The sequence below is a fragment of the Necator americanus genome, chromosome I (assembly GCF_031761385.1).
Source record: "Necator americanus strain Aroian chromosome I, whole genome shotgun sequence".
NCBI lineage: Eukaryota > Metazoa > Nematoda > Chromadorea > Rhabditida > Ancylostomatidae > Necator > Necator americanus.
In genome coordinates this window covers 17,193,484-17,204,895 of record NC_087371.1, presented here as the reverse complement: position 1 = coordinate 17,204,895, position 11,412 = coordinate 17,193,484, and the positions used below count along the sequence as shown (strand labels likewise).

Genomic DNA, 11,412 nt, shown 5'->3' with positions numbered 1-11,412 from the left:
TTGATCTTTACATAAGAGAGTGGTAGTACAGTGAGATATTCGAAACAGTTTGTACTTCTCAGTCGTAATAAGATTGTTTAATAACTCTTTCTTTTCTTTGTCTTTATAAGATCATTGTTATTCCCTTTTTCGCCCATAAGTCATAGAATGTCTGAGAAAATTTCCAGAACCAATCTAGTTAAACCCTCCCTTACAGAACATCATTCGATGTCATCAGGTCTCCATTGTTTTGTTTTTCGGTTGCTTTTACTCAATCCTGTAGTTTAAGATAGTTGTTCGTTTTGTTTCACTCTGTATGTACCTTTGTTTACAATTTTTTCTACCTTTTTGTATTTGCCGATGGAATAAAGGTTTGTTGAAGTTTTTTTTTTTTTTTTTTTTTTTTTTTTTGAGAAGATATATCATATGTGAATGGTCGACTGAGCTAGACAGACTAAGGAGCACAATGGTTGCTACTACTCCTTGGTAGTAGGGGGAGAGAGAAATTGCATGCGCATCCGAAATATCTTTAACTTCGATTTTTAATTCTGTTGCTGGGAAGAACTGACTGCCATTTTAAGTCTCTTGTTAGAACAGCTTGTCATTCTGTTGCGAATTTTGGCGTTGAAATCAATACAGGATCGGCAATATATGATTATTACTGACATTACTCTAACGGTGAATCATTCTGTGTCGGTCGCCAAGAACTCAGAGCAGGCGATGCTGATTTGTAGGTGTCCTATGAAGGAATTTTATTCCTTCATGTACATTTGTCCTCCCGGTCACCCGAATCACTTCGACGAAGACTGAGTAGAAATGTGAGTTTTTCAACGCGAAAGCGCTGACCCTAGCGAAAGTTAATAATAGCTGAAAAATAAGTTGTATAGGATGAAGACAAAATTTGTAACTGTATCGCCATGCAATGGGACTGCTGAAGAATCAAGTATTTTATACGTGTTCTTTAATATTATTTATGCGCGAAAAAATATTGGTGCAACCTCAAAGAGAGAAAAGCCTCAAGACAAACAACCTTGTATTAATAATGATTTAGTGAGAAATCGAAGACAAAAACGTAAAATGAAACTGAAACGAAAACCGACAGTAATCCTGTTAATATGCTTTTCACATGCAAAACTGCACCACGGCTGTCAGCTAACCCAGCGCCTCTTAAAATTTCGAAGAAAAATCTGTCTTTTTTTTACATTTTTGTTCAATTACATTCACAATCAAGCTACTGCAGCTGGTCAAAAGACCAGAAACAGAAAAATGTGCATGCGTGGTGGCGCTTATTTAACAAGATTTTTTCGGACAGCATTTGTAACCCTATTTTGTTCACATATTATAACATTAACAGACTGACTGGGAGGAGCTCATGAGCCTTAATGTGAAAAATAGTAACGAAGAACTAAGCACGGGTAGTTGTCGCCACTTTTTCGGCGAGTAAGGAGGTAATCCGCACATAATCAGCAGGTTCTGGAGGTTACAGTCACTAGAGTCACTTGTCACCACCATTATTGGCACAATAACAGTACTCTACACAAATAGCTACAACCATGTAGAACATATTTTGCTGAGTTGGCGGTTAGAGCTTCGATTGAGAGCCTCCCTCATCAGGCTGTCGTCGATATGACTCGTTTTGTATTGTAGCAAATCAATTCGACGGTGGCACTATCTCGATAATCTTCTTTTCACGCGGTGGTAATGGTTGTCTGCTCGGCTGAAATCCGGAGAGAATTAAGAATACATGACCAACTGGAGAAACCCAAAACTCTCCTCATAGCAGAATGGGGATTCGTGAACAACCCTATCAAATGCTCAGATTGAATAATCTCTATATTCAACGTGGCTATAAGGTTACAACTATCCTTGAATTCCAGCCCAAAAGATATCAAACTAATATGCATTTAGGTCGATTTCTAGCATTTCACGTTGAGAATGTTAATGCTAAATGATGAAACATCTTCCATATCGCTTAGGTCTATCAATAAGAAGCAACTTTGAAGCAAACAATGACTCAATTGCTAATTCTGGTAAGAGCAAAGGATAACAAAGAAGGGTCGAATGCGAATCCGCATCGTTAAGGACATCACCCCAGGAATCTGGGGTGGTGCAGGTTTCAGGTGGGCAAAGCCTACACGGGGTCGTAGATTATGGGGAGGAGAATGATTCCGTCAATTTCTTCCCAATTGCCGTAAAAAACGGCCCGGAAGATGCAGCGCGTGCAGAATGCTGGCGCGCTCCAATGGAACTCGTTGTAGAAAATAGGGAACAAAAAAAACCCGGAACACTCGAAGCCGCACTTTCCGGGCCGTTTCTTACGGCAATTAGGAAGAAATACATGGAATCACCCTCCTCCCCATCATCTACGATCCCATATAGGCATAACTCACCTGAAATCTGCACCACCCCAGATTCGTGGGGTGATGCAAGTAAAAGTTCAAGTAAAGCAGTTGAATTTCAAGAATTGATATACCAACACAATATGAATTCCATTCCTCAGCAGCATAAAACGACAAATGTATGATAGCTAGCTGAGTGCAGTTTAAAAAATCATGTTTTTCTGGCATTTTCTGCAACAAGCGCTCTCCCTATGTCAATATTTCGGGTATACATATGTCCTCAGTGCTCGATGAACGGTGTGAATCACAACAACAATGACAAGTTTAAGCGGGGACTGGAAATAATGAATGGCTTTCCATTAATATAGGATCATGAAATCTAAACATGCAAATATTTGAATTATGAGCGGTTAAAGGGCACAGTCAAACGCTGAAACAACCAGGTTTCGGAGACAGGTAGCTCGCAAATCAAACTTATTAGGGGTACCCATAAATAACCAATTATTATTAGTGTAGCATATTTGCTTGAGTCCACTTCAAAGCGTGAATGCATAAAGACATGTTTTATATGGCAATACCACAACTCCTGGCCTTGACTTTTGTGACAATTAAGTCCAAATGTTTTCATTACACCGTTGTAAAATGGCGGGCATTCGAAAATGAAACAGCATGCAGTGACGTAAATGTGCTTCAGCTCGTGGGTGCGTATCGTTAGGTATCCGCAGCCTCCGCGACAACCTATCCTTAGGGGAAACGACTGGCAACGGCTATCGTTAATTGCTCTGCGCAGCGGTGAATAGCGTCAGCAGAGCATTGCGCTGCGTTCACCCTATGCCCCACTCATCACATCGTCCATCTTCGGACCTCATTGCCTGATGAGGGCGAAACATGCCTCGCGGGAGCATGTTATCTCTCGTATTGCTTCTGTACGGAGTATCGATCGCTTACGTATAGAGAGATACATCGAACGATTGCAAACGAAATCCCAGAAGTGGAAGATAATGTAATGTAATGATAGTTATCTATGTAAAAGTGTTTTATCTATGTAAAACAAACAAATCGAAACTTTTACAAACTGCTGCAGTCTGCATCTTCCAAAAACCAGGTTCTCGTTTCTACACCTTTTGACTTTCATTTTGGAACTTCATTTTGGAACGTTTTCAATTTTCGGCTTCATTTATGTTTTCTCATGTTGTTTTTTCTTGCACAAATCTTCTACGTTCTTTCTTCATTTTTAGCACTTTCATTTCCTACGCCTTCTTCCACTTGCTAAGTTGATACCTTTTCGTTCTTTGAACCTTCCTAGAAATCAACTCTATCACGTTATTGCAATACAAACACGGCACATGACCTCAGTGACGTGATGATGGATGGGCGTGGCTTAGTGATCAGAACTAGTCCAAGATATGCCTGCTCTGGCTTACCGACAGATTCTTCTGCAGGCATTTATTCGGCTGCGGGTACCTAACGACCGCCCCCATCGGGTGTTAATGGGACGGTTGCGACAAAGAAAATATGTGATCTGTATGCAGACGTATTGAAAACGCTGGTTTAGAAAATTTGTAAGATAGCGTTTGAAGTGGACGTCTTGTTGAGTTTGATAAAAACACTTTAAAGGTATCACCCTACGAATCTGGTGTGGTATGGATTTTCGTTGGACTATACCTATATCGGGTTGTAGATTATGAGTACAGTGGTAGTTCCGTTCATCTCTCCCTGCATCACTGTGAACAGACGGCTGCAGTTCCTTACGACGTTGCACACTATTGCAATGCGCCACCTTTGCGCCCCACCCCGCCTTCGATTCGTCGAATGAAATGAATTGTCTATCAGAGCTCCCGGATGGGTTTTAGGATAATCCCAGTCCTCAGACAGCAGAATTAATCAGGAAAAAATAAGGCAACTAAACTGGGAGGTTTTACCACATCCTCCATATTCCCCAGACTTAGCAGCATCCGATTTCCGTTGTTCCCAATCGATGGAACAATCCCTAAGGTATAAAAGTTTTAAAAATATCGCTGAAGTACAAACTCACCTACAATCATATCTTTCTTCAAAAGAAAAGAAATTTTAAGAGTATGTTATTGAAACTCTACCAGCGAGATGGATCCTGGACAACGACGGAGATTACATAATCGACATAAGGTGAAATTAGATATAAATAAATTCTTTCCTTTTTTCTCGCTGAAATAATTGATTCCTTTTGGGTACCCCTGATATAGATTGTGCATTTTAGTAAGTGACCGGAGGCAGCAATATAAACGTAGATGACTTGCTGTCTAACCTATCATAACCCGATCCGGCATAAAGCCAAAACACAGACAAGAAACTAACTTATTCTTACCTGCTGAGTAGGATCAAAGTACACCACATCAGTCGGCTGACGAGGAATGCTGAAATTGTGCTGTGGTGGTGGAAGTGGTGGGGGTGGCACTGCCATTTGCACTGGTGGTGGTATAATTTCACCACGTTGCTCTGAGTATCTTTTCGGTCCAGTAAATCCACGCGTTGGATACGTATCACCACGCGGAGAATAGCCGCCACGTGGTGACGCTGCGATACCACCCCGTCCGCGACCAGCGTAACCGCCTCGAGGTGCATATCCGCCTCGATTATCGTAATATGCGCCGTTGTCTAAAGCTGTAGATACAAAACAATAATGATCTTGTTCATGAGTACCCCTCGAAATATGTGCACTGCATGGTGTAAGTTACCTCTTGGTGAGTATCCAGCATTTCTCTGTGGGGGGACTTCTTCTCGTTGATAGCCGGATTCTCGGCTATCAGCATGTGACGCTGTGAACGTTCTTGACGGCTGTCCACGCGTGTAGGAACTGGCTGCAACCATATCAGACAATGATTTGTTGACATCTTACACTATGTGAACCATTAAGTTATTTCATATGAATAACATACATCTCATTTAGTCGAATCAAAGCAACTTGAAGCCTAGTGTAGTAGCGCAAGAAGGACGCCCGAATAGGGTAGGTGGAGCCAAAGGCAGCGACCGAGGTTGGGCCACCACGAACTCCACTCGTACTGCACAGCTTCAGAAATGGTCCCACCTCGATCCAACCTCTAACTTCGCATCATTTCGAGCACATTCGCTCCAACAATAGCATCGAGCTTCAGGTCATTCTGATCCTACTGTGCCTAATTCTTTTCGAGGAAGAAAAAACCCATAAAGGCGACTACGCGACGGAAAAATACATACTAAAAATGTTTTAAAAAACTATGTAGTATATCGATGCTAAAAAAATTCCCTCAAACCAAATTGCCAAAAATTTCAAACGGGCACAGCAAAGTGCAGCGATTCGCATCTGGAAGTAATTGCCAGTATTCGAGAATTTGCATATGTTCGCCGCATACACTTCCGTGCCCACTCCGACAAATGCATGGAAAAGTACGCACTTTGAATCAACAGCTATATGAAAACCTGATGAAGTGACAGATGAAAATCCGGAGAAGGTCATTTTTTTCTCCTCTTTTCTTTTTCTCTTTCCTTTCTTTTTCAAATCAACCTTCCAATATAAGGTGTTCGTCAACCCTGGAGTGCTGAAACCACGTCAAAATCCTTTCTCGAGCCTTGGTTTACTTTAAGTACGGGGAAATGTTTTTGTCTTGTAATCATATAAGAGATCATACTTATAATAAGAGCACAGCAACTTTCGCTCGAGAGCAGGGGATATTACTACGATTTCTAGTAGAGTAAACTGTATAAAAGTAAATTTTCATTAACCGAGCGACTTTGCTCTCTTAGAATTCTGCTGGATTGTATTTCACAGTACTGTACGACATCATTCTGTAGGATCTGTTACTAGTAGGAATAAGCTTCTAGAAACAATGTTTCTGCATAGAAAAAGTAGAACTCCACAGTGCTATTAGAATTCGCGCACCTTCGGCAACTCCAAAAAAAAAACGGCAAAAAATCTGTGGGAAGTAAATCAACAAGGAGTGTTTGAAAAAACTTGAAGCTGACATACTTGGAAGCGTCGTTGTGTCATGCCTAGGGTGAAAGTCACAAGATCCACATCACCAAAAAGAAAAGAAAAACGAAACAATTTAGTCCCAAAATATTAAGTTGCATTTGGACGGATTAGAACATTCAAGAAGATCGATTTCCAGTAAATCAAATTTTCAGATCAAAACTCTGATGCGACGTGTCAGTCATGTGAAAGTTTTGTTGCGCTGAATATATAAGACCATTTCTAGGTTATTGTTTCAGCAACAGATCTTTCAAGTAGAAATTTCAAAGATTTTAGGAGCCCTATAGCTCTGGAACCAAAACCTATCATACTCGTGTGGAATATACTGTTGTTTCTTCTTTTCAACGTTTATTTAGAGAATAAAAAACCTTGAATGTTCAAAATGGAAGGAATGAAGGATGAGTGCTATGAAATACATTTCACACCGACAAGTAATAATGATTTTGATGAGAAAATTGACTAATAAAACTGTACCAATATATGCACCATCCTACCAAAGAAAAGAAACGCGAACTTACCTCCTCTAACGCTGCCTCTCATCACGCCACGACGGTGATTCTCATAATGTCTTTCTTCATGTCGTTGTTCTCTCCGATAACCGTTGTCATGGTCCCTGTAGCGGTCTCGATCATAACGATCCCTAGAAAGAAACTCTTCTAATAATATAAAGGAGTCCTTGAAAACTGTCAGCAAGACACTCTCAAACTCTGCATAGTAAATAACTTCACCATTCTCCGTCACTTTCAGAAATGGCCGAATCATCGGAGCACACCATATTGATGCAGAGAGTAAATTGATGGTATTTCACAATATCGTATGTAAAAACATGATGCCACGTTAGTTTGATCAATCGAGTGCAAGCGTAACAAAGGCAAACTTCGCCGTACAATGGGTCACAGATCTTTGTAGTTTCACAAACATACATGCGAAACGTAATAGAAGAAGGAATGATGTAGAACCTACTTCATCGGTGCATGTCTTTCCAATCGATGTCCGCTCAGGCCACCTCTACTTCCACGAACATTGCGCACGACCCGAACATCGGTACGATCGTGGCGGTCGCGACGGTGCTCCGGCCGTACCTGACGTCGCTGGCCAACATGAACATCATCGTCATCATCATCCTCGCGTCGAGCATTTGCAACCCGATCTTCTTGAAAAAATTATTTTAAAACTTAGGTTTTTTGAGTTCTCAATGTCTGCAATCTAGCAGCAAATAGATCATGTTTTTATTTTCAAAAATGTGCAACGCATGACAATCCACTTGCGATGCGGCTACGCGTTTTTACTGCAATTCGTAATAGTTGAGGTTTTGGAACGCGTGTTGGGCTATACAATGACTTGCGGGCCGCCCGATCATCAACTCAGATGTGTTCACCCCGATGGGACGAAAGGCTTGGTTAACCACTAAGGAGGTTTCGAACCATCGACCGTGTAACTACAACGGAACTCTAACCGACTGCGCCACACCCGCCCCGCGTCATGAGAAGGCTGAGTTAAACACTATAATTTAAAAAAAGCAGAATGTCGATCCTCCATAACTTAACACGGAACGGTCAGCAACTATACTCTCACTTCGAGCTGTCAAAGCTTTCCGCAAATTACTTACTTACTAACCACTAACCATAAGGACATCTTCGTAATCTAATAACGTTGTTATCCTAAAAGGCTGGGTAAGTACTAAAACTGAGCAGTACGGGCTAAACAGTCTCTCGTTCTGAAGTGCAACGTACACACTAAAGACTACGATGCAATGGTTACACTGAAGATTCCAGTGTGTATAAGCCCTGCCGACGAGTTTTACACGCATTACCTGTTTTAACCACGAACTTCAATTATATTTTTCCTAATGCAACTGCTTTTAATCGGCTCCCATGGGATTTTGCCGAATTGCAACAACTGCGCATACTTTTTGGAAAAAGCTATACCGATATGTTCAAATACTGTGCCATTCACTGAACAATCGGCAGCGACGGTGACAAAAAAAATCGACAACTGAATCAGGACGATAACATATCTTGCAATATGGCATTTGTGGTGATCTGAACTCGAATGAAAGGGCGAATAAAAACCGCAGAAAAACTGAGACACTGAGATAGATAGAGGCACGAACAAAGACCATGCATGATGTTCCTGCGAAACAGAAACCGTGTCGAGCTCAAATTCGATGGGCTGAGGAAGAGAATGTGACCTTTTGTTAAAAGTATAATCAGATGTGATAAAATGCGCCGGATACTAAACTGGTCGTATAACCACCATTCTGCTACATATAGATGGTGGAAAAGTAATAGAATTATGAAATGCCATTAATATTCCATATAACCGGCAGATGCTCTTTAGATGGTACCAGATGGGAATTAATATCTTTTAAAACTGGACCGTGAAGTTTCGCCTAAGCATATGTGATCACTTCAGTGAGGATCATCAGCTAGCTTCAAAGATGGACCATAAAAATCTATGAAATGTTACCTAACAATCCAATTCTGTAGATCAAATTATGTCCGTGATCAGGTAGCATAGTCATCTACGTGAAATCCGGTTTGAAAAGCTCGTAAAAGTCTTGTTTTTTCAAGTGCAGCTTTTCGTACTGTAGGTAGCTTTGGAACATTCACTGCCCCCATATTCTGTGATATTAACGAATCTCTGCTACAGTGGCGAACAGCTCCCTCACAGATGTTCACTGTCATGACACTACTTGCTCGATTCTATTGATCGATAATCGCTTATTGCTTTGTTACATGGCACAAGATTTATAACACAGCAACGAAAAATGAGCTTTTTTCAGCTGTTTGACGTTATGCTGGTTACGAAATTGCATTACAGCCTATACCACATGCGATCACACGTTGTAGTTCATCAATAACTTAGTGCAACATAAATAAAGGGATAACAAAATTGAGAGTGAAATCTCGAAATCAGACTTCAAAAAGGTGGAAAGGAAAGGAAAAACATAAATGGAAGCACAAAAGAAAATTGAGCATGAAACATCGAAATTTGGCTCCAAAAATATGGAAAAGGAAAAAAGAAATAAAACAGATTACTCAATTAAAGCTTAATTAGGAAGCTTACCCCCTTCTTGCAAAGGTCGCTCATCATTTGACTGCTTCTCTTGTTTCTGAACCCTTTGCGGACGAACTTTCGCTGGTGTATTTTGGGTTTTTTCCACACGTGGCCTCGGTTTGGCTCTAGCTAAAAAGAAAAGGCCAAGAAAAACTGAATCAATTTACAAAAAATGGGAAAATAGCTTTACATATGTACAACATACTCGTTTTCTTCGCCCGTCTCTTCTCCCCCATAAGTTCTGACTCTTCGGTGGTCTCCTTTTTTGCCTGGAAAATGGTGATCAAAAAGATAAATATCAAATATAGTAGCAAGCAAAACAGCTAAGCAGAAGCTGCCATCAACAATAGGAACATTTCACCTTCTCTGCCGTTCGTTTTCGTTGGTTCTCTTCAGCTTCTTCCTGAGTTTCTCCTTCGCGAATATCGAATCCATAACGTGTCATAATTTGTTTCTTGGTCTTTGGACGTTGCCAACGCTCATCGAACCTACATAAATGTGTTGAATTATTCACGAAGACAATAATAAAAATATGGCGAGCGATCAAAGGCAGAGCTAGTCATGTTCTCACCTATCATGTTTCCAAGTTCCATCTGCTCTGCTGGTTTTTTTCTCCTCTTCTACTTCTTCCTCGGCGTCGCGAGAATCGTGCATGTAGTATCTACCTGGAAACAAAAATTTGTAAAAAAAGAAGTTTTGCACTCAAAACTGACAATCCGCGATAATAAAACTGAAGATAATGTGCTACGCAACGGATAGTTTGACGGGAATCAAAGTTAAGAAATGAAAGGAAGTTTTAAGCAGTTCCTACTCATTTGTTAAAAGAAAACAGTTATACTTCTCCAATAGACTGCAGTCGGAAAGTACTCATTATTTGGAAAAAAAAAGTTCAAATAAGAGAAATTTTGGCACTAAGCCCGAGAAAAGTAGAGAGCAATCATACAATCTAGATCTAAAAGGAAACTTCGAAGAAAAAGCATCACCTTTTCGAGGGATATATGCTGGATTGTCCTCGATTTCGTCATCGTCCAGCTTGGCACTACCTGTAAACAAATACGTTTTAATTCCTTAATGGCATTATTTTTTATCTTTTCTTGTGAATAAAGTATTTTAGATTCCCCGTTTTATATCAGCAAAATATTTCGGCAAGAAATGGCATCAATAGTCAGTAACAATGCATTGTTTGTGATTCCCCGGTCAAAACATATGATGTCCTACAAACACCCCCAATTAAATTAAAAGAAATGAGCTCATAAAATTCTTGACGGCAAACTTAACATACCTTCTTTCTGCCCTTCATCTGTCGCTTCCGGTGTGTGGAAGCCGTCATCACCATTCTCTCTCGGCTAAAACAACAGATACTCACCAAAGTTCAATAACTCTTCCTAGGTGCTTACGCAAGAAAATTATTTAGTATAACTGGAAATCTACTATTGTAAACAGCTGAGAAAGTGTGGATTAATATTACTATATCCAAAAACTAACAATAAAAAGAAGTTATATAATAAGGTAAACACTGAATAGTAAGCTCACATCAATTTTGGCATCCTGATCGGTTTCCGAAGGTTGTTCGGCGGTCTCCTCCGTATCTTGTATCTTCATTTCAGCCATTTTCATAGTGGCTTCACCTCCCGCCGATTTCTCCCCATTTTCAGCTATGACGGATGGAGTGGTTGCAGCGCCCTCCGACATAGCTGAAACACCGATAAACATTCGTATACAGGACATTTCTGAACAAATATTATCATCGATTGTTTAAAAAGGAGAAGTTGAGAGTTGGAACAAAAAATAGTCATAAGACTCCTCACAAGAAGAACAAAGTTAAATTAGGAATACAATCCCTCCGAACAAGAAAGGAGAACGTAACTAATTGGGAAAATGAGTTCCAGACGGAAAAGAAACAGGGCTACCATACTTGTAAGTGTATCTTGTTCCAAAACTGATGAAAAATAACGTAATCCATGGAAAACGCGTGATAGACCTTAGAACCCACAACTATTACAAAACGAAGAAAAAAAACCATAGCAAATGGAATACTGCCCTAATGAC

At 40.3% G+C, this 11,412-nt stretch overlaps 1 protein-coding gene across 2 annotated transcripts; it reads right to left on the bottom strand.

Moving 5' to 3' along the window:
* Nucleotides 1–1,630: 1,630 nt before the first annotated feature.
* Nucleotides 1,631–11,055, bottom strand: RB195_005891 (uncharacterized protein; the record flags this gene model as incomplete). 2 transcript variants are annotated; one of them, XM_013440470.2, is made up of 12 exons in its annotated part: nt 1,631–1,696; nt 4,663–4,958; nt 5,033–5,155; nt 6,822–6,943; nt 7,267–7,456; nt 9,373–9,492; nt 9,569–9,632; nt 9,725–9,851; nt 9,935–10,028; nt 10,347–10,406; nt 10,646–10,709; nt 10,897–11,055. In XM_013440470.2, the coding sequence occupies 12 exons, from the start codon at nt 11,053–11,055 to the stop codon at nt 1,631–1,633; spliced, it is 1,485 nt and encodes a 494-aa protein (XP_013295924.2). The 2 variants fall into 2 exon arrangements, with proteins under 2 accessions (XP_013295924.2, XP_064035704.1); XM_064178683.1 differs by having other exon boundaries at nt 4,663–4,952.
* Nucleotides 11,056–11,412: the final 357 nt, after the last annotated feature.